The sequence below is a fragment of the Uloborus diversus genome, chromosome 4, assembly GCF_026930045.1.
Source record: "Uloborus diversus isolate 005 chromosome 4, Udiv.v.3.1, whole genome shotgun sequence".
Taxonomy (NCBI): Eukaryota; Metazoa; Arthropoda; class Arachnida; order Araneae; family Uloboridae; genus Uloborus; species Uloborus diversus.
This window is the reverse complement of record NC_072734.1, coordinates 141891363-141915116: the sequence shown is the minus strand read 5'-3', so window position 1 is coordinate 141915116 and position 23754 is coordinate 141891363. Positions and strand designations below refer to the sequence as shown.

At 33.6% G+C, this 23754-nt stretch overlaps 1 protein-coding gene across 1 annotated transcript in view; it reads right to left on the bottom strand.

The window, feature by feature from the left end:
- Nucleotides 1-23754, bottom strand: part of LOC129220880 (cubilin-like) — a 156988-nt gene that overhangs the window by 16300 nt on the left and 116934 nt on the right. The window contains 5 exon segments of the mRNA XM_054855315.1: nucleotides 390-632; nucleotides 1301-1474; nucleotides 7312-7460; nucleotides 9572-9797; nucleotides 19495-19875. Coding sequence (XP_054711290.1) covers nucleotides 390-632; nucleotides 1301-1474; nucleotides 7312-7460; nucleotides 9572-9797; nucleotides 19495-19875 — 1173 coding nt within the window.

The window sequence follows — 23754 nt, the reverse complement described above, 5'->3', positions numbered from 1 at the left end:
ATCCTATCACAATTCGTGACTGCGAAAAACATAATTTGAATTCAAGATGTCAAAGTTCAAACTAATACCCTGCGCTGGAAACTTAGGGTTGGATGCTAGATGTTGCGAGCTGATTTTTTTTTCCATTTATTTGTTTATTTATTATTATTATTTTTGGATGATCATATTTTTTGGATGACACCAATAAAATTACGTCATGGATGCGTTGTTTTACTTCAGGCCATTTAGTTAAATTTCTCACCGAACACAATGTCTTGATTACGTAACATAACAACTTAGTTCAAAACTATGCTTCAGGGAACCTTCCTTTTAATATTTGAACACCTAAAAGTTCTACTTACAATTCTGAACAAAAAATTCTGCTGAAGTTAACATATCTTTATACTTACTGGTAACACCTCTCAACTGTTGGCCACAATATCTAACGCCCCCAATGTCGAGGTAGTCTCTTGTGCAAGGAAGTCCTGGTGACGGTGGTTCCAGTAAAAATTCCACGAAAGTAAATTCTACATTGCAAAATCCAGGCTGGATGTGGAAGGCGTATCGACAAACCACGTTAGTCGGATAAAACTGCGGGTAGTTTGGACTGCTCAGTGTTGATCTGATTTCAGAGAAATGTCTGTTGCATGGGCCTCCTGAAAAATGATTCGTAGTGTATTACATAATATTAAAACCCATCAATTACAGATCGTAAGCACTGCATATGCAGTGAAAATTTTAAGGCTTGGAGGAATTATTGAGGAAATCTTCAATACAAAGGAATGGTTTGAATCAACAATCTTGTTGAAAAGTAGGCAAAATATGTAGTGGAGGTTTTCCAAAGTGAGTGCTGCAGGGAGAAGAAAAGGGTAACGTGAAGTGCCACAGTTTCAATATGTATATATAATAGATGTAGGCCAGGAGCGCCGTGAAAAAACTCTAGTTCTTCAAAGGTTACCGCGAATTGGGAAAGTTATTATAGAATGTTTTGTGGAACATTTAATTAAAAATTAATTTTTTTTTTTTTTTTTACTGTTTGTGAAACTCACTTGATTTGCGGAATAAACTTGACCTACGAGAAAAAAAACCGTTAAATGTAAAATAATGTGAAAAAAAATAAATATTTAATGTGAAAAAAATGCATATCATTAAAGAAATATTACGTGGCAGGGCTCAACTTTTCAAGTTGAATTTTTTTTTCAAACTGCCTTTGTTTATAAATTATTGATGTTAGGTGTCGAACCAGTCATTTTTTCTAACAATGTATTCATACTATAAATGCGGCAGATTTAAAACTTGAGTTTTACAGTAAATGGCGTACCTGCTGTAGATGGAAAGGTTGAGCCGCCTGAACCAGGAGTCGTCGGTGGTACTACTGGTGGGTAACCACCAGGGCATTCTATTTGCTGTACAATAGCAGAAAAGCCTGCTCCTTGCACTTCGGTGTCACTATGGAAGACGACGTATTTCTCTGCGGCATCAAATCTTAAAATACCTAAAGAAATAATTTGAAGTTTAGAAAGACAAAGACTTGAATTTTCGCCATTAAAATCACGTTACACTGGCGGAAAATGAAATTGAAATAGTTGGTTAAGAGAAAACTGTTTCGAGGAATGTAATTTATGCAAAGTATTTGTCTCGATAAAATATTTATTTGACTTATTGACTCAGGTCATAGAATTAAACTTCCTAGAGAAGAACCATATCCAAAATGAATTGATGGTACATTCTTCAATTACTATATTTTGCCCATTTGTGCCCTCCATGGTCGCAAGCTGTGACATTGACATTTTAGGGGCGTTCTTTCACAGGTAGTTTAATTTCGTGAATTCTCGCTCTTGGGGGGGGAACTCTGTAATCTTCGGGGGGGGGGGGCATCACGTTCTTGGTGAACGGGTACCCCTAAATTACATCATTTAGGATTGAAACTTGCGAACTATCATGAGTCGCAGAGGTGCCATATGTAATTTTATGCCCCTTACACTTTGATAGGAAAATAAGCAATGATCTATGCCAGTTGCAGACAACATGGATTAATGATCCAACTGGATTCTTTCAGATGCGTAAGTATCCAAAGCCGAAGCCGACAAAAAGCCTCGTAAAGAAGCACCACTAGTTTCGCCTCTTAAAACGAACACTTTTTTCTTTTTAATTAGACTTAATTTCCTGCAATGGTGTACATTTTATAACATAGTTATCACTATTAAGTGCTGTTTTAAGCACTTATTGAGTCGAAATATGATACTTAAATACTTATTTTCAATTATCTGTGGTTTAATAAATTTTACCGCATTGTTTATTAGTTCATAATATGATACATTTCCAGACGAAGTTTCTAGTTAAGTATGAGTGATATTTGCTTTTCATTGAGAGAGTATAGCTTTTTTTTTTTTTTTTTTTCATTTTTTGTATATTTTATTGCGTATACGTGTTTTAACTAAAAAATTGATTGACAAAAGACTAAAAAGCAAAACATTCAATTCAAATATTCCCGTGCTAAACAATACGATTTTCCTTTCCCTTTTTTAATAAAAAAATATAAAAATCATGAAAAATATATAAACTAATGAAAACAATATGACAAATAAATTTCTATTTCTCATATCTAAATCATCTACTTCTGTTGACATTTCCTCTAATGAATTTGATTGATGTAACGTATTTTTCAAAATGACGATTACGAGATAAGCTGATATTAATTACATCTATGCAATCTTGTTGGTAAAATACAGCTGATTCTCCGCCTGTGTAATATTTCTAAAACGGAGAAAATTCGCGCTCTAAGAACGTGAAATAGTTCATGATTAAGATCATGTCAAACACTCAACGTAATGAACATCATCATTCAAAATTAATTTCTAAGTTATTGTTTTCGGTTTATTTTCAACTGGAAAAGATTGAAACGATTGACTCAGAAAAAGAGAAAAATAATTTTAAAGTCAATATTTCTCTATCGCAGCAGATGACACGCTGTTTTGGCAGGTAATTGCTAAAAATAATAAAACTCTGAAGTTAGATGTTGACAAGACACTTCATTAAGTCTTAATAATTGAAAGTATTCTCCTCGGAAATATCTATTGGTTAACTGAATTCGTACAGTTTTTGAAAACATCAGCAATTTTGTAATAAAGACAGTAATTATTTTTAGAGAAGTTTGCAGTAATTAGTATTGTGTGACATTATAAAATAAAATGTACCTGATTTACAGCGAAATTACCTATTCATTCTATTTTCAAAAATTAAGATTCCCAACCAACGATCAGGTTGTCTATAAATGTTATGACACTTTTTTTTCACCATGTTTGAAATTTTTTTCCGAAAGTGGGATATTTTACTTTACCCCTTTTAACATGTCACGCAATATAATTTGTTACAAAAATGTTGTTGCAAAACTGCTATACAAATGTTTTTATCTTAAGTTAATTGTGTGGTGCCACACTTTTTGTTACACTCCATTTTTCCCTTGACCCTAGCTATCACAATTTCATGAATCCCTTCTCACTCCAAAGCGTGACATCATTAGTGAGCGATTTATAGTGAAGTAATATTGGAAACTTGACATTTTTAGTTTAAACATTTATGGATTTTCAGAAAGTTTTCAGCTCCCTTTTCCTTCTCCGTGCTTTTCAAACCCTATTAACTTACACTAGTTAATTTATAAGATTATGTATTACGTTTTAAGCAGCGGCGTCGCTATGGGAGCGCGGTCCACCTCAGGTGTCACCCGTCTGGGAGAGGGCACCCAAAGTGGAATTGCAAGTTCTTGAAAAATATGAAGCTAAAATGCATTTTTAAGACAACAAATTTGAGAATTTTCTGGGGGGGGGGACACTCAGACTCCCTCCGTTCCCCACTTTTATTTGTCTTTTGCACATCAGCCCACTTAAAATTTCGTTACAAAACAAATGTAGTTGTTTCTGATAATTGCATGAATTTCATGTTTTCATGCTTGCACAAAATTTAAAAATTTTAAATATTACTTTTTCAGGGAAAGGGAGTGACACCACAAATTACTGCCCCGGGAGTCACCCATGCTAGGTTCGCCCCTGCTTTAAGTGAATATTATATCCAACGATTTAGAGTTTTATCATTTGCGAGTAACAATAACATTTCCTACGCTGGAAGGGTACGCATTGAAAATGGGCACGCAAGTATCTTTCTTTAAATTATGAACACCTGAGTACCAATGTTCATATGGATGCTTTGTATTTGAAGAGCTTTTTGTTCAATTTAGAACGAATCAATAAATAAACAAATAAATAAACTTCATTAGAGGCGCAATGGAGAAGATTTAACATTTAGCAGCTTTTGATCATACGTATTAGATGAATCAGTTCCGATAGTCTGTGTAGGAAAGAACTTACAACCTGAATTAGGAGGGGTAAAAGATCTTTTGGTTTTATCACTTTGGTACGTTTTGAAACAATTGAAAAGTATTTAACATATCACCTACTAGAGAGATTCAATTCTTTATCCAAAAAAAAAAAGGAAAAACCAGTTAAGTATATAAACTAGTACATGATATCAAAAAAGGGGGAGTGCTGTACATATAAGAAATGATATTTCATTCCGAAAAACCAAGGAAAAAACTCCTTTTACGTATTCATGTCATCTAACACGGATGCATGTAAAGTTAATACTTTTTTTTTTAATTTAAAACCATTTCTGTGCAGATAATAAATACTAGATATAACTTCTGGTTTGAAACCCAAAGGTATTTTTTTAAAAACAATAATATTGTCATAAAAAAATTTAAAAAATCTAAAAAAAGAACAGATTTAAATACATCAACATCTCATAACCTGTACTTTAATTAAAAAGTCAAAGTGATGAACATGAGAATTCACAAAATACTAGTTGTAATTCTTTTTGTGAAAACTTGTCGATATTTCTTGACATTTTAAAATACAATTTGGTTACAAAATGCTTACTTTTATCTCTTTGCTAGAAAATCGCCCGTGAAGGTATGACGGGTGAAAATTGCTTCTACATTTGAACGAAGCAATTATCTGTATGGTGATATTTTGATAGTTGAAATTTTAACCCTAACTCCAGTGCATCAACCCTAAACTCCAGTCGATTGCGTTCATTGTTGACCCTTTCTTCGTTTCTTCATTCTCCTTAAATGACAGTTTTACCAGTAAAACAGTTAAGTTACCGGATCCAATTCAATCTCGTCAAAATAAAATATTTCCTTGCATGTCAAACATTACCAGAAAATATTATCAAACTATCATGCCGTGGAGCAAGTTTCATTGTTGATGACGTCAGGAGCGACACTTGATCATTCGCTTTTAGATGTATAAGGATTTATTTATTTCTGATTGTAGGAAACTCTTTACATTATTCGTTACGTTTTAGTTTCATAACTCGAAGGCTTTAACAGAAATTCCATTGCCCATATTAACCTAACAAAGGTAAAAGATAAATAATACTGTTTGATCTTTTGTATCCCTGCATTTGGCATTTTCTCATGAAATTAAACATTATAAACTCATATTTAAACCGAAACACACTAATTAACGAGCCGCATAAAAATAACTTCATTTTAACAACTGATTTACCCGCTAAGGATTACGCTTCAATCCTTTTACCCCACCACTTAATAAAATGGAAATAAATCACTTACAAAAGTCTTATAACTACACATCACGTCTTGTTAATTCCACTCTTAAGTGATTTTAGAAACAAGTGAAACTCACAATCCGATTACTGCCATTGAGCAAAGAAAAATCCTAAACTTTGGCATTTCGTCGAAATTGGGAATGATCAAGATAGATTATCAACATACTTCATCATTCCCACGACGGATTCAGAGATGTATGAGAAGAAGTATGAAGAAAGGACATGAGAACAATACCAGCAGTCTTTCTTGTCAGTTCATTTCAGTGTGTATGTATTATCTTGTATTGTGCACTTCAGACTTATTCATAAATGCATAATCATTCCATTTTGTATTAGGTGAGCAAGATTCATCTTATTCTTTGGTGAATGAAAATGTCACAAAGAAGTTCTTTAGAATTTAATATCTCTTGATGCAGGAGAAGACATTTTCTTTCCCCTATCTCGGTCTTTGAGAATATGACGTATTTGTATTGTACATCGGAATTCAAGAGGAATGGTGGGGTTTCAAACGTGAATATGTCTACAAGAGTAAAAATGGTACAGAAACAATTTTTTTTACATGCTTAAATCGTTCTAAAAATGTCCGATGCAGGGGCGCACCAATAGGAGGTCAATTTGACCTCCTGTTGCCACTCCAAACAAATTTTGTATTTCCTGTTTTCGTTGTATCATACTCAAACTTGAGATCTGGCAACCCATTTTTGGTTTTGAAAAAGGGTACCAAAAATATTAGCGTTCTTGTAGAATTACGTTACGCATACGTTAAGAAAAGAGTTGTGTTATACATTCATCTTTAAGATGTACGGATCATAAGATCAAAATGAGTCACCTTCATCACTGTAAATATCTTCATCAAACTCTCTTTCATGTGCTGTGAAATAAACTATGTTTAAAAACAAAAGCCGAATCTGTAGTTAGAACACCTCTCAAAGAATTACCTTAATAGGCAAATTTCCCGGACGGTACGTCGAATTTGGAATTAGTGAAACATTATTGCTTTTTTTCTATTATTTGCTATTATTTCTTATTAGATCTAGGTATATGTGCGAGTTCGTATTTTAGCATGCGTTAAACTTCGGAAGTTAAATCGTAAAAATGAGAATCTCTTCTCTCCCCCCTCCCCCCGAAAAAACTTCAGACTAGGCTTTTAGTGGTTCTATACTCTTTTCTCCTAATCCGCCAACGATATCACACTGCTCAAACTATTGCCACACATACTGTAAAAGGTAAACAGTCACAGAAGCAATTGTTTCAGTAATCCATTTTTCAGTTCTTCAAGATTAGCAAGTAAGCGGGGACAACAGGAAAAAATCACGCAGTGTTATATCTGGTGACCCAAGCCATACTATATTTGTTTTTTTTTTTTTTTTGTACTTAAGGTACTACTTGTCATCAATTAAGTTCGTAACTTTTCCTTGTTATTTTTCTGTTTTGACTTCATATCTCAATTATAAAGTTTGATTTTCTTTGCTGATGATATAGGGGAAATATGTATTAAAAATTACATAAAAAACAATTAGTACATATTTTAATTTTGAACTATACCTAAAATTTAAGCTGATTTATAATATAAATATATATGCTTGTCATCAACAATATTTTATGCAAAAATCGCTTTAAAGAATCCTTGAGGATGGTTTAGATGTTAATTTAATTTCAAAAAAAATATTTCAGGTTGTACATTCATTTAAAAAAAATTGATCTTACGTGTTGTGTTTGATGGAAGGGCACCACAAAGTTTTTCTCCGTCTAAAGCTAAAAAGTCTCTACTGCATGCGTAACTCGCTTCTAAATCAAACTGCAGAAACTGAATCCTTAGTTGGCACACTCTTTCTGTCACTTTTCGAATCAAGTATCTGAAAAAACACGGTTTATTTTTAAAAGAAATACAATTTTTATTTCATTAAATCATATCTTGAGCATTGGATCATTCTCAAAAGCAGTTAATATTCTAAAACTGATGAAAGTTGTCCCAATTTCTTAAACTTTTCTTTATTTTTAGCAAAAACGCAATTTTTATTAATTGAAATTACTAAAACTGTAAACTTTTTAAGTGATTAATAACTAAAGTAATTTAGTTGCTTATCAAAAGCAAGAAAAATGTCCACTCTTTTACAAGCGGTTGAGTGGAAAAGAAGAAAGTTCTTTCTTAATCAGAAAGAGAAACTCTTCTAAGTTACTTTCGAAAATTCCTATTGATTAAAATACTTATTTTATTAAAAACCTGTTTTAAGAACTGTTTTAGAAGTGTCTCTCAACTGTATAGTACTTTACCTTCACCTATTCACTCTGTCTACCTATCTCTTTATGAAACATTTCATGAAATTATTCTTGTTTAGAATAATCTAATAGACAGCTTTGACTAGCTGGAATCATAAGTGGAAGATACTATACAGGCATACAGCATGCGAGCAAATGTGAAGTCACGATTTTAAGTATTTCCAGCTTTTATTGTTAAACGACGCGCTAACTGCATTGGATGATAAAAATAAAGAGTATATGTCTCTAATTACAATGAAAGAGAGAGAGAGCAATAAATGACGAATATTTGCCACTAACCGTCAACAATTCTAACAAGAAACGGGAATGATCGAGAAAAAAAACCCCGGACATTTTGAGAAAAAACTTTTTTTTTTTTTTTCGAAAGGAATTTCTACTAGGGCAAATAGAAATTTTTTAAATTTCTAGCACAAAGGTATGTATTCAGAAATTTATAATACTTGCACTCGAATACTTTTTTTTAATAGTTTTATGCTCAGTATCCCACATGAAAACATCAACTTAATGCAACGATAACTTAATTTCTCAATACATTAAAGTATTATTAGTTGTTTTTGTCATTAATACCGTTAATGTACACACAGGACTGAATTAGTACATACCATTAATATCATTTAGTGGAAATGTTTAAGTAAAAATTTTTATGTATGTATTTATTTAATGTATTTGTATATATGTTTACTTCCAAATGGATGTAACAAATTTAAAAAAAACTTTATGTTTAAAATCTCACAATTTGCAAAAGAATAAAAAAGTTAATTTCTGTCAAAAAATGTGCTTTAAGAATTTTAAAAATTCTCATTTTACTCAAAATAATTAGAAGATTGTTAATTTGACTAATTGAGATAATTTTAGTGCTCTAAACGAAACAAGATACTGACTATTTTTTAACAGTTTACGTTTTATGTATATTTATGCTTAAAAGAAAAAAAAAAACATGGATTCTGTGCTTTTATGGATTTATCTTTTTATGCTTTTTGAGAAAATATAGCTATTAATACACTTTAGTTCTCATAAAATCTATTTTTCCATGTTTTGCAAAAAAAAAAACAATAAAAGCACTTTTTTTTTCCTCTGCCGCCTCAAAATTTCCGGAAATTTTTCGGTCTCTAATTCTAATCATGGTAACACATTTTCCAAGTCTCAAGAAGATTTCTAAACAGAGTAACCAATTTAACGAAGTTCGTTCCGCTGAATTAAAAGAGTTTGAAAATTACAGAGAAGACTTAAGTGCATTAGATGAACAAACTCTTAGATTAATCTTAAAGAAAACTTAGCAATAATGATAACAAAAACAAGAAAGTGCCAGAAAAAAAAATCTTATCATTTAATCCATACCCAAGTAGCACGCACGATGGGGAGATGGTTGGCAAACGGTGGTTAACGGTATTAAACGGTGGGGTATGGTGGGTTAGCAACGAAGGATGAGCCAATGATGGCCCCACAGTTCTGGGCATCGTTGGGCCAATCGCAAATATTTTCGATGGGCCATCATTGAGAAATCGTTTGGCACTGTAATAGATCGTTGGCTCTTCGTTGGCAAATGGTTGGTTGTGTAACGGTTGCCAAAACGGACATTGCCTACTTTTGGCCAACCATAAGCTCCACCGTTAACCAACCATCTCTCAACCGATTGTGCAACTAGGGAAATAAACAGATGAAGTCCAAATTTTAATTTTAATGTTACCTGCAGTTAAGATTTGGCGAGTAATTGAGTGGGAACAGTTCGCTTTGCAAATTGAACGAAGAAGCTTCGAATTCCCTGTCACAAGTGGGACCTTCGTTGACCCTTCCTGATGTAGAACTTTCGCTGCAAGGTATCTGTTTGAGCGACAGAAGAAAGCCAGAGAAAGTATACCAGCCGTCACTACTGAAGAAAATGACCTTTTCAGGGGCTCGAAAGTCCAACGTTCCTGGAAAAAATAGATTTTAGTTAGTCAATAGACTGTCGTTGACTTAAACTAATATGATCTATAGTTGGGGCAATACAAACCTGGTAGCATTGTGAAGGCTGCGCAGATCCCAATCACAGCATTAAGATACTGCTATGTTAGGTTTGCCCCAACTATAAATAATTAAAGCTTGACCATGGAGGGGTGGCGGATAACCTTGAAGTGGAAACAGCATTTGTATCATTTGTAATAGGTAAAATCAGTCAGAAAGCGCCAAGTAGTAAGAGGTGAATTCTCGCTAATCCTATATGTTACAAAATAATAATAAACAACCTAATACAATTGCTACGAATGATGGTTACACTTCAAGGTCATCCACCATCTCTACGTTGTCAAACTTTAGTTCTCTGTCTTTTTCTCTTATTGTTTTGATCGTCCGTAGTGGTGTTTAAAAATGCTTTAGAATCGTGATAACGATGCTATAAATAGTACGGTGCAAATAGACCGAAAAAAGGCCTAACCTTAACATCCAAAGTAAAAGTTTCCCGTCAACTCCAAATTGTTGTACACTGTCCACATATTGTTTGGTAAAAAGTTACACCGTTTTCAGCGTCGGGTTTTGGGGGGAGGGGGGGGAGAAATTGGTGAATTAGTAGTTTCTATCAGTTTTTCCGAAATATTTAGAAATTTATGGTGTTTAGCGCGAAAAGTGCAATACACAAAATAATCTACACTAAATTTCGAACAAAATGGTCCTAAACATTATTTTGTTAAGTGAACGGTTGCAGAGTTATGACAGGTGAAAAATAGAAATGTTTCGTATTTTTTTAGATTTTTCGGGAAAAAAATTCATTATCACTCAGGAAACTAATTTTTTGTATGAGGAGTGTTTTGTAAATGCAAATTGCGATTTATGGGGCCGGTGGTATGTTTGTGATTAGCCCTTGAAGGAACGACAATCTCACCACCTACTCAAGGGGCTCTACTTTTAAGGGAAAAGAAGCATTCATGGACCGTGGTTATATAAATCTGCGGCACGGAGAAACCCAAAACTTTCTGTAGACAATACCGCAATAAGAATGAATATATTTTAAGCATGGATGATTTTAAATTATAAAAATTAATAACAATTAGTTATATCATTTTTAATAATATCATTTTTATAAGTGCAGCTTTTGAAGTTTTTTCTTTAGAAAATAGGCATATTTGCCTGTATATTGCAACCATATTTTATCAAACTTTTTGACGTTCGTAAACTGAGTTCTATACTAATATTACATAAAAATGTAGAACGTTTAATGCGACATATTGTGATGTAAAGTATTCGCCAATATTCAGTCCTCTTCAAGCTTACCACTGTCCTCTTCTAGATCTTCGTCTATGATATTAGTGCCCGTGTTATTACTACCTAGACCTGAGCAATTACTGCACATGCTTGAGCAGTTTAGACCACTACTTTTGCACTCACAGTTATGGACGCATTCGGCTTTTTAAACGCGCACTATGAGGGAAAGTAATTCCTAGGGAGTTGCAGAAGGCCTTGTTGTTATTGGGTCTGAGGTGTTCACCAATCTTCTTCCACCCTCACTGGAGGTAAATTCTTTTTCTCATCCAGCCGCTGCTGAACCTGGTGTTAGGTTCTATATGAATGCTGTCTGGTAGCTGTTGAAGTGAGGGTAAGCCAACTTGTGAACAATGAATGTATGGGCTGCTTTGCAATAGCCAGCAAGTAACACTGGTAGCGAAAGCTATCTAGATCTTCAGTATTCTTTGCTCCAAACATCGCAAGAAAGAAATACTTTCCTGCGTCAGCCACTGCACTAGGGTCAACTTTGGAATCGTTAAAGACTTAGAAGTTTCGTACGAAGAGCGTTGTTGGCTTACACTTTCCTATACGGTGAAATGTTTCCCTTCATGTAGAAATATGGTACATTGTCGCATACTGTGAAGGGGTATATTGCAAAGAGTACACCCTTCATATCTCCAATGTTCGCTGAATGTCCGAAACAGTGCACACCTTCTCCTGCTGATTGCCTTTCTTTGGTTCCACCATTTTCAATTTGTTTTCTGATGATGTGTGAACATTTAACAAGACTAGTAAGTCCATGTCATAACAGATCACACAAGCTTCAACTCCATTCTTAGCTTTTATCAACCGCTGTTAAAACTATAAATAAGTCATCGCCACCCGATACTTGATGAACTGTGCAACCGCCTCTTTGCAAGCACATTGTCAGGAGAGAAATAAGGCCCATTTTGTTTTTAGTGTTAGCTAGAAATTTACTTTGGTTGATAGTTACATCGATTGAGTCTTCAAGTTTGACTTCCATGTTGGTGGTAGAACGTGATCTACGTAATTGTTCTTCATGTTTTGTGGTTCCTTGCTCGCATTCATAAAAAACAAGTTGCTGGCCTATAATGAGCAATTACGTAATTTATGTATTGCTCGCAAATCGGGGTGAAGGTAGCTGGGAAACGTCAGAAAACACGCTGAAGAAGATGATCTTCATCAATGATGTAGGACGCTTTTTCTAAATAGGGGGTGACCGATGATTCATTTAAATCTAGAACCAAAACAGACACCATTGGAGAATTGCTCAACTTCCTTATCGAGCCAGATTCGTCAAACAAGGGTGGAGGATATGCACATAAAATCAAAATACAGTCAAGCCCGCTTATTAGAATATCGATTAAAAGAATATTCTGCTTAATATAATACATTTTCAATGTACCAAACCAATGTAATGTGTTATTTTTATCCCGGTTTTTGAAATATCTCGCTTATTAGAACATTTTTTCGTGGCAAAATGGCTTTTCACTTAAGCGGATTCGACAGTATTTCTTAAAGTCTCATATTTTCTTACAGTCCACACCATCCGATGTGAGAGAGTATTAAGCAGGAGTGCACATAGACACAAGTAAAATTTTCTGAAACTATGAGGAAGTTCGACCCTTCTCCCTCCTTAGTAAAAACTCTTCAAATATGCATACAAAAATCATTCAAGTCATTGATGAAAATTGATTTTAAATTTTTTTTTTTATTTTTTTAAATAATTTTTCAGTTTTAGAATGTGCTGTCAACAAAATTTTCTGAAATTTCGGATCACAAACAAACCTGGTATTAGGGTTCGCACATACAGTGGTGTTGTTAATTGTCATAGACTTGGTAATAGAGGCTAGAGACTGAACAGCTAACTTTCTTTTCAAGTGTATTTCTGAATGTTTTGGTCTCAATCTTTTTTGAAACTAGTAGTCTAACTTCAAGTGCTTTATCACAGTTCAGGCAAATTGCAGAAAACCGGTTCTCGTTCCCAGTATTTCTACGTTTCTAACCCCATGTGGTGTTTCTTAGTTTCTTTTAGACTAGAATACGATTGTACAATATTACTTTTTACTAAAATTGTTTAGTAATATCTGTTTACGTAGTAGTTAGAACTGCATTTTCCAAAAAATCTTAAAAATGCGAAAATTTTCTACTTTTACACCCGCCGTAACTCTGGAACCGTTTACTTAACAAAATAATGTTTAGGACCATTTTGTTCGTAATTTAGTGTAGATTATTTTGTATATTGCACTTTTCGCGCTAAACACCATAGTTTTTTAAATATTTCCAAAAAAACTGGTAAAAACTACTAATTTACCAACTTCTCCCCCCTCCCCCCAAAACCCGACGCTGGAAACGGTGTAACTTTTTACCAAACAATATCTGGACAGTATAAAACAATTTGGAGTTGACGGGAAACTTTTACTTTGGATGTTGAGGTTCATGTCTAATTGCACTGTACTAAAAAGAAAAGTATCAACATTTCACAAATCCGATTCTTATTTGCCTAGAGTTCGATTAATCCGAATAATGCTAATTTATAGCATTTGAAGCTTTTGAAAGATACTGAGAAAATTTTAAAGATGATAGTATGCACATAAACCAAAGTTTTATTTCTTTTCTCTCTGTTTTTTAAAATTATTTTATTTTTATTCTAATCCAAAAATAAAACAGCATGGTATTACGAAATGTGAAAGTATATTTCACGTTCATACTTGCAGACGACACTTACTATACGTGTGCCGTCTACTTAGCAACACCTTTAACCAATCGGGTATTGAATTTAATGCACCCCTCCAACCAAAACCGTTGTGTGATTGGTTATGACTCTACACGGCTGCAGCGGATAATCGTTGTAAAGAGATTATGACAGTTAGAGGATTATTTTATGAATGACTGAAATACTCTTTAGTCTTCTTTGAGAAACCTTGTTCTGCGAACTTGGAAAAGTCATTCTGGCCAAATATAGCCTAAATATTCAAGTTCAAAATTCTAAAAGACCGTACTGAAATTGAGATGGGAACGTATCGTCCTTCCAGAACAACACCGATTACAGTAATTATTGAAGCAAAAAAAAAAAAAAAAACACAGTAGGGGAAAATGGGGCACATGTGAGCACGGGAGACATGTGAACATGGTATGTTTTACTAGGATAACGCCAAGCAAAATCTTAAAAAATTCTCATGTAACGGCAGTACCAGCACTAGTTCTTAACCAAACTTTCAGAACAAGGAGCCAGTTTATGTTCCTGTGGTGAATGCTTAATTGTTTTGGCAGATGCTGATGTTCTTTTAGCACTGTATTCGTCGTGTAAAAATATTTTTTAAACTAACTAATAAGCTAAATTTAATTATTGAAAACTTTTATATGAACATTCAAGTAAATGTATGCCAATGTTTAAATTTTATATTGGATTTAAAATTTTTTTATTTTTGAAAATTGGTTCTAAGGTAGATGACGGGGCACTTGCGAACACAACATGTTGGGGCACATGTGAACAGTTCCCATAGCCTCTCCGCAATATAAATATTAGTGTAAGATTATTATAAGTGTTAAAAGAGATGTAAAGGCTTATAATTGTTATTTTGATGCAATCAGTTTGTAAATTTATTGTTAATTATAATTATATAATTATTAATTGTTTATTTTGTTACTTTTATTTTTTAAATTCTTTAATGACTAAATAGTTGGCCCAAAATTTAGTGGTACATAATATTCGAAAGGAAAATAAACACAAAATATTTTTCTTTAACTAAAAACTGAATTTTAGAATAGTTTTAAAATTCATCATCATATTCTGTATGAAGCTTAAACGCACTATATAACAAGAATAAACTACACACAATAAAATATTCCCTGTATTGTTTAGAATTATAAGATTCTTTCTTGTTGATCCAGTGATTAAGACATGCTACGCAACTTTAAAATTTGACAGTGAGCAGAGTTATATGGTTCGGAAAAAATGTTTTATTAATAACAGTTACTCTACAATTCAAACTGACACAGTATAGGTTACAAAATCTTGAATGTAACTGGTATATACGAATGTGCTTCATTATCACGAATTCTTCGTTGAAACATGATGCTAGTCCTGAATTTTTCAATCGTGCTCACATGTGCCCCAAGCTTGTTCTCATATGCCCCCCCCCCCTAAAGGGGCACATGTGAACAATTGAAGACATTTTTAAAAAAATCCATAAAGTAAATAAATATTTTCTAAAAAATCTAAAAAATTTCCATGGCACAAAGAAAAGACTATTCAATCATGAAGACCCTTTTTCTGTGAGAAATTGATAATATTTTCTGAGAAATTAAGAACTGAAAAAAATTGCTCACATGTGTGTGTGTGTGTGTCCCCTTTTCCCCTATATGTTTTAAGTTTTCATTGCTATTGAATAAAGAAAGAAATGTTATACCATGATACATAAAAACGAATTACAAAAGCTCTTACAATTTGGGGGGGGGGAATCATATTCAGCAGCTATATGACCCATGAAAACCACAAGTATAAAGTAGGGACGTACACAGAAGTTTCGGGGCCTGTCACAAATAACTTTTATGGGCCCCCTCCATAAAGTTTACCCCTACGTCTCTGCATATTTCACTCCGCATTTCAAAAATCTCAGGCCCCTTTTTGGCTCGGCTTGCTTCAATATCTTAACGCTGCATCTCATACTGACCATTTTTGCAGTTGGAAGTACGCATCTAGAACTAATGGTTGTGAAAATAAAGGTTTTGCAGCTATGCTCCCAATTGCCACCCCCCCCCCAAAAAAAAAAAAAGAAATCGTAGAAATAAAAATTGAAACATTCAAAAGGTATTAAAGATTCTGCAAATTGCAGCCAAATTACAAATGCTTTTAAAACGGAAAATAAGCAAATTTGGGCAGAAAGGATTACCCAATGCAATTTTGATTTTTCATTTCTTTCTAGTCATTAACTTTATCTTTAGCTTTTATACTTCTTCAAATCGGAGATTCCTTTTACCACTTTTACACGGCACACTATAAAGCCAAATAGTTTGATTTCTTCATATCAATTGATTTTATCGTACTTCGGCACTTCGGAGGGACAGATGTGTAACTTAAATAAAATACCAAAAATTCTTAGATAAATGTCCAATAAGGTTGCTTTGATTTTACGCGAACTTAAAACTATATATTTTATAAAATAATTGCTGTAATCGGAAGAGTTTTAATCTTCTGAATAACAAGCATCATTACATTGCGAAAGGAATAAATAGAAAAAAAAAGGCACTTGACTTCTTGCTGTAAATAATTCGAGTAGGATTTCTATTTTCCTGCTTTGCTGCAAAACTAATTTTGCTAAGCACGCATAACTTCATTTATTTATAATTAATATTTTTGAAATCGTTCAAACATATATTTCAGTTTAATACTGGCTTTGTTGAAATAAATCGAGGAAGTTTTGTTGGTATTCTAGAAACGAAAGAGTTTTGTTTTAAATGGAATTCTTCCTCCCCCCCCCCCCCACCTTAAAGTAAATTTTATGGTCTGCTGGAGTTGAGATTGATTAAACCATATCTTAGAAAAACGTCGTATTTTATTCATAAGATAAATATTTAAAAAGCATTTCATGAAGTTTCAAAGTTTAGTCTGAAGAAAAGATGGAGAGAATTCTAAACTTCCAGGTATCTATCAATAAAAGCATCCATCAGTGTCATAAATATATTGATTTGTCTACAGCAGAAACAACTGCTTTACGCTGCACATACTTTAAAGTTTCAAATCTACTGGACTTCTTGACTTCCTTTGTAAGCTCTGCTATTGACTTTCAGTCTACAAATTGCACGAATCAGTTTATGTGCCATCCATCATTATACTTCAGAATTAGAAAAACATTCATTACTGATCAATAGGGGCTACGTCACAAGCATTTTGCAATTTCAATGTTTCTAAAGTTATAGGTCATCACTCGAACCAAACTACTAAAATTTTTCATCAGCGTTTTTAATTAACAAAAGATATTATGAAGTGAACATACTTCCGTGGAAACTTTGTTTGTTTACTACTAAACCAGGAGCAGATGCTAACTTGAAAAATTGGGTTACGCATTTGGTTTGCCGTTAAATTGCTTACATTATCAAAGCATTGATTCAAACTGAGGATACTGTGCAGCTTATTGGAAAATGGTATGATTTTGGTGCTTCCGATTTTTTTTCCATTTTTAGAGCTATAATTTCAAGTAGTTTCAAAATTTAAGAGGAAAAATTAACCGGAGTTTTACACACTTCAGAAATTTTTCCCAAAAGAGCTTTTCGCTTCCAGTTCATACTTTAAATCAATTTTGTTTTCGTTTTTAAACTTAAATGCCTTTAGCTCGGAAAACTAAAACGTGCTGATGTGCAAATCTAAAGAAAGTAAGAAAAATAGGAAAAAGCAACATAAAAGCATCAAAAGTAAACTAGAAAATACCACAAATACATGTATCCAAGCTTCGAAAACTCGCATTTAGTAACAAAACCACACATTTTACACAACTAGAAAATCAAAAGCTTTCATTGTGAAGTTGGCCTATCCCTACGTTATACGCCAAATAATATTTCATGGAAGCTGGCTTACACTGTTAGAGCTGTATGCGTTGCATTATTGTACCATTAAAGCCTCAACAAATCACTTTCAACATTTTAAACGATTCGAAGCATATTAGTGATTTAAAAGCTTCAAAAAATAATAATGCTTACATTTCACGAATAGCAACAAAACATTATGCAGCTTAAAGGCTTATTTTTTATTGAACTTTACTTTTAATAACAATAAATTACTTAATATATTCCTTTTTAAGATAGAGAAGAAAAAGAAAAAAAAAAACTTTCCTTGAGCTGCTTGAAGTTTTCCTGCCTATTTCAACGTTTAGCAGTGATGTACTATTCGAAAAATTAGTCTATTTTGTTCTCGCTTGTGGGTAAAATATTAGAAGATTTTATTGCTCGTTCAATACAGACGGACCGACATAATTTCGGTGTAGATATAAGTGTTTCAGATCAAATATGAGTATCAGACTACAAAACCTTAACTTCAAGTTTTGCGAACAGCAGGCCAATTAAAGGTACATTCGGATACATTATTTCTCATTTTTTTTTTTATCATGAAGAGGTTAAAATTCGGTTTAAAACGGCCATCAGGCCGGCATACTTCTCTAAAGATACATGTTTAGAAGAAGAAAAAACTCATATTCCAACCAAATCTTCATTTAAGTACTGATATAGAATGTTGTTACAGCTTTAATACTAAGATTTGCATTATGGCCTTTTTACTTCTTTTTACAAAAAAGGAAGTATTGTATTTGCGAAAAAGTTTTACCCAAAAATCGGCCTTAATTTCTATTTTGCTCACCCCCAAATAAATCTTGAGTTTTTTTTCAACAGGACCACGTAGATATGTGCCTAGGAACGTACAGACACCCGAAATATCCATTTTGATGATCCACGAGTTCATTACAACGAGTTTTCTCATGACGTCTGTATGTACGTATGTATGTGCGTATGTGTGTATGTATGTCGCATAACTCAAGAACGGAACAAATTTGGCGATTTTTTTTTTAAATCTAGTTTTAACTTGGCCACTGTTGGTGATATTTTGAGAGTAAACTATTGAATCATATTAAAACTGCCAATAATAAGAAAATGACTTTAAATTGGAGTAAAAGGAAGTCATGTGATGCACACATCAGCTCGTTTTATGTAGTTATGCAATTTAGAGAAAAAGCCAGTCCTTTAGTGATTGCTTTGTAATTGCTTTTCTGCACCACACTCTAACATTTAGCCCAGTAGCGACGCGAGTACGAGGGGCATAAATTGAATCACATATTCAGTTATGCTGTCACTGTGTAAAGGACGCGATCCGGTTGATATTTGGACCTTACAAGATGCTCTTCTAGAATATTAAATGAGTTTAAATTTCATTAAAATGATAGACAGTGTCCACATACATTCCACAATAATCTAGAAACAAAAAATTCACTTAAAAATTCCTGAAACTTTTATGGTATAAATATTACTGTAAAATGGAGTGTTTACAGTACAGAAAAAAATTACAGTAAACTGTACCGAAAAAAAATAAACGATTGCAGCTCCAAATGATAAACCACATAACTTACAGTGCGAAGCATCTAACGTCGTATTTCCCTCACTCAATGTGTTCCAACTCGTATGGTGGGCGGCAAAAGCTGCCGGCCAATCCGAAGATCCAGAGATCGAACCTCATGCTCGCATTTTGCGATTTTAAACTCTCGTTTATTCTACCGTAAAATTTTACAATAAAATTGGATTTTACGGTAAAAGATACTGGCAGCATGGATGCCAGTAACTTTTACCGTAAAATTTCAGGATTTTTTTTAACAGTGTATGGTACAGTAAAAATCAAGATGAGCATACTTGTGATGCCTTGAAACTTGTCACCGCAGGCTCTCCAGCCACCGTCCATTTCCAAGTAGTCGTTGTAACAACCAGGACTTCCGTCCTGCAGTTTGAAATCCAAAAAGGTCACCCTCAGCTGGCATATGTGGTTTGCTTGCCGATGGATCGTATACCGGCATCGTAAGTCATTGCCGTAATCCCGTGGATAGTTTGGACTTGTGATTCTGGCCTCCAGGTCATAGACGTGGACGTCACATGACGAAGGGGAACCAGGAACTGCTGGTGGAACGACAGCTCCGCAGTCCAGCTGCCTGACGTAGAGGAAGAAGCCAGGTCTCGGATTGACAGCATCAGTCTTGAATCGAAGAATTTTTTCGGCCGATAGAAATTCTGAACTTTCTATAACAGAAAAAAAAAAGCAAGTATGAACAATAAAAATCAGCGGTTCACAGAGAAGTATATTGTCTGGCTCTGATAAAAAGAGTTTGAGCTTAGCAGAATTCAATTCTTCTAAAAGATAATTAGCAAGAATAGAATTGTTAAATCTTCACAGTTGAATGGCCATCGCAGTTACGTTAAGTTGAAGAAATTCTTACATCGCTCATTATTTCTCATTTGAATTTTGCACACTATGAGAGGTTTTTTCTTCTTTTAATGAGTGGGATTTACATTTTTTTGAGCAGGATATTTATTTGTTTAAGCAATCATGATTACTTAATTGTTACACTTAACCACAGTTGACGGTCCTTTGCTTTTATTTTCCTCTGCTAATAATACAAACTCCTCGGATCCACCACCCTGCACACACTCACATACAAGAAACCCAACAAGTAGGTACCTATCGCAATCCGTGATAGCGAAAAGAATAATTTGAACTCAAGGTGTCAAAATTCAACTTAATTTTTCATTTAATTCGCGTAGAATAATTTAGAACGTTCAGTTTGTTTATTTGCTTTCTTTTTTTTTGGAAAAGAAACTACTTTTGAAGAGCGTATTCCAATCAAACAGCTCTAGAACTTTATTGATCGCAAAATTTGCAATAACGATGAAAACTTTATAAACATGCATGTTCTTTCTCAAACTGATTTTTTTACATCCCTATTTTATTACATGGAATCGTTTAATTCTACGCCTATCGAAATCCTTCTTGTTAAAACAGTACAACTAGCCTTCAAAAATTACTGAGAGAAACAAAAGCAAATACAACACATAATAAGAGACTAATTTGAATGTTATTTTACTTATAGTGTCGAATGAAAAGCCAAACTGAAGAAGTGAAGGCATATGTTAACAATAATTAAGATAGTTAATCAGGTGTATAATTTCTATATTCAAATCATTTCATTACTAAAATATTATTTAAATTGAACCCTATATAACAGAGTAATAGTGAGGCTTAAAATCGAAAAAAATAAGTAGTGTGATGACACGATTTCTTTTCTGAAAGTTTAGTTGGTAATTTGTTACTCACACAAAGATGTGTACCTGTGTACTCCGGGTCGGTCAATAAAATGACGCATCAGAGAGGACATTAACATTGAATTTGAAAAACAAAGAACTAACTTGAATCCTAAAAGTTTCAATGAGTTTAACCTGGTTTCGTAGGGGGAAAAAACATTTTTTTAAACAATTACCTAAGTGCTGAACCCGTAGTAAGAATGGATTAATAGATTAATAGTTCAGTACGCGAAAATAGCAGATGTGAAAACTTGTGCTTTCTAAAAAGGATGGTACTTGAGAAAAGGTGTGGATAACTAATTTTGGTTTTGAAAGAGGCTGTTTTGTGATAATAGACGTTTCAGGAATAGTTTTGACTTCGACTAAAAGGCTGAGACGATGCAGGAAGCCACAGGTATAAGCAACCCCTCGTCACATCGAGCCTCGTTATATGTCATGCATTTGGATATATCGCGAAATCTCGATTGTCTCCCGAAATATTAAAAATAAAAAAAATAAAAATAAAAAAAAACGTGTTGCTTTTTTTCCGGGAAGAAAAAAATGTAGTCAAGTTCAATCAAGAAGAGTCAGTTCTTTTAATGAGCTAAACAAAACTGGTATGTTTTGCATTCATCAGAACTTATTGCAGTTTTTTTTGCAATTTTTGCTTCTCATTTTACCAGGAAAATAATCGAAACATTTGAAATTATATTTTTTCATCTGAAAGAAGAATTGATAAGCTATTTTTTTTTCTGTTTTGTTTTTGTTTTAAATAAAAATTTGTCCAACATAATAAATTAAATTTGTTGAAGGCGTACAAATCATTCATTTGGACATCAAATAAATAACTTTTTTACAACCTCGGTTAGATCGCGTTTTCTGATGTATCGTGCTTTTTTGCTTTCTCCCGACAAGTGCGATATAGCGAGATTTTGCTGTATCTAGGTTTTTTTTTTACTAGGTCTGAAAATGCTGCTTGCAACTTTCAGAGGGATGAACTCCTTTTCTGGAAGTGGAATATACGAAAATAGTGAGGGCCATAATAGTTATCAGTTCTGCAAAGAAAAAAAAAACTTTCTAAAGAGGAAACGAAAGAAGAGATGAAGATCAGGAAATGAAGAGATCTATTTTGATTTTCAGCATTTACCATGTTTCACCTCTTATGTTGAAAAGATTACCAAAATATTCAAATGAAATAACGAAAAAAATTCAACTTTATTTATTTATTTTGTTTTATTTATTAACTAGTGGCACCCGCACGGTTTTGCTCATAGTAGAAAATTAAAAGGTATTTTGGTTCGCCTGTATATTTACAAATAATGTATGGTGAATTTCTCGCCAATTGATTTACCCATGTTAACGGTTCCACGTTATGATAACTTGGTAATTTCCTCGTCCATCTTATGATAATTTTGCTCGGGAAAATGTTCTTAAAATTGGAATAGAAAAAGAACAAAAATGAATTTTCGAAAAATCGCTTCGAAGTGCACACCCCCATGCTACAAACTAATTCTGTGCCAAATTTCATGAAAATCAGCCGAACGGTCTAGTTGCTATGCGCATCACAGAGATCCTGACAGACAGAGATCCGGACAGAGAGAGATTCGGCTAGATATCCAGACAGAGAGACTTTCAGCTTTATTATTAGTAAAGATTTGACTGACTTAGACTAAATTTTTGAGATGTATTTCCGATTTTCAATGCATAAAATACCGTTAGTGGAAGCGTTTAAAATATCTCTACGTGAAGCTGCATGATGATGAGAGATTGTTATTCATAAATCCAGAGAGAGAGAGTGAAAATTGCTGATGCAGAGCAATTGGAAATTCGTAAAAGGAGTCATACATAAAACAGTTTAGTTTGCAAAAACACGATAAAACGTCAAAATGAGAGATGAGATACTGTTTGGCTTTTGAAGAAGAAAAGACGGGATTAAAGACTTGACAGATAGTGTTTTAAAGATTGATGTGTAAACTCGTCCCTAGAAAAGAAGACAGAACTAAGTTATATTTGCCACTCCATAAAAATTGCTGCAAGAAGCAAGAGCTCCCCTTTGCCTCCCCCTCCTTTACATTCAGTACTGAGTTTGATAACTTAAAATTTTTCACTCAACAAAAGTATCGCGGTTTTACCACAGACAAGAAAATTACAATATTTTTCGAAGAACTCCACAGAAAAAAATAATTTCTAACAAAATAGCTTCTTTTTTTTTTGCTTTAACAATGAAAATAAATTAGCAAATTTAGCATGTTCTATTTTTAAGGCACTCTAGTCATGCGAATTTTTTTTATCGTATCTAGGAAAATGTGATAAAATCAAAAACACAATTAAAAGTTGTTGGTCTCAATAAAGCGGAAAACTTAATGAACCTATTATCGATGAACTTAAAATACCAAGTTGTCTCCTGCTGCTTCGCAAAGTGAACACTGACATTTGTTGTTGCATTATATAATTTCTGTGTTAGTCTTTTAAATGAATAATGCCTAACTGTTCAGTTAAAGTGGAATTGATTCCGTTAGTAAATATGTATTATTTTCTAAAAATAAGTCAAACGTACATTTTGCAAAACATATTGATCACAGCCAGAGGCTTGCATGGGAGGAGGGGGGCAGAGAAGGGACTCCTGTTGGTCTGGGCCCAATCCTAAAGGGGGCCCGAGATTTTTAAAATGAGGGTGAAATTCATGTTAAGACGTAGGGTGCACAATATGGAGTGGGCCGTATAAGTCATTTGTGTCGGGCTCCAAAATTCATGTGCACGCCCCCGACCATAGCCAGTACAAATTAGCTGCAATCACAATTATTCTGCAGTTAAATTAAAATTAACCTTTTTCACAATTTT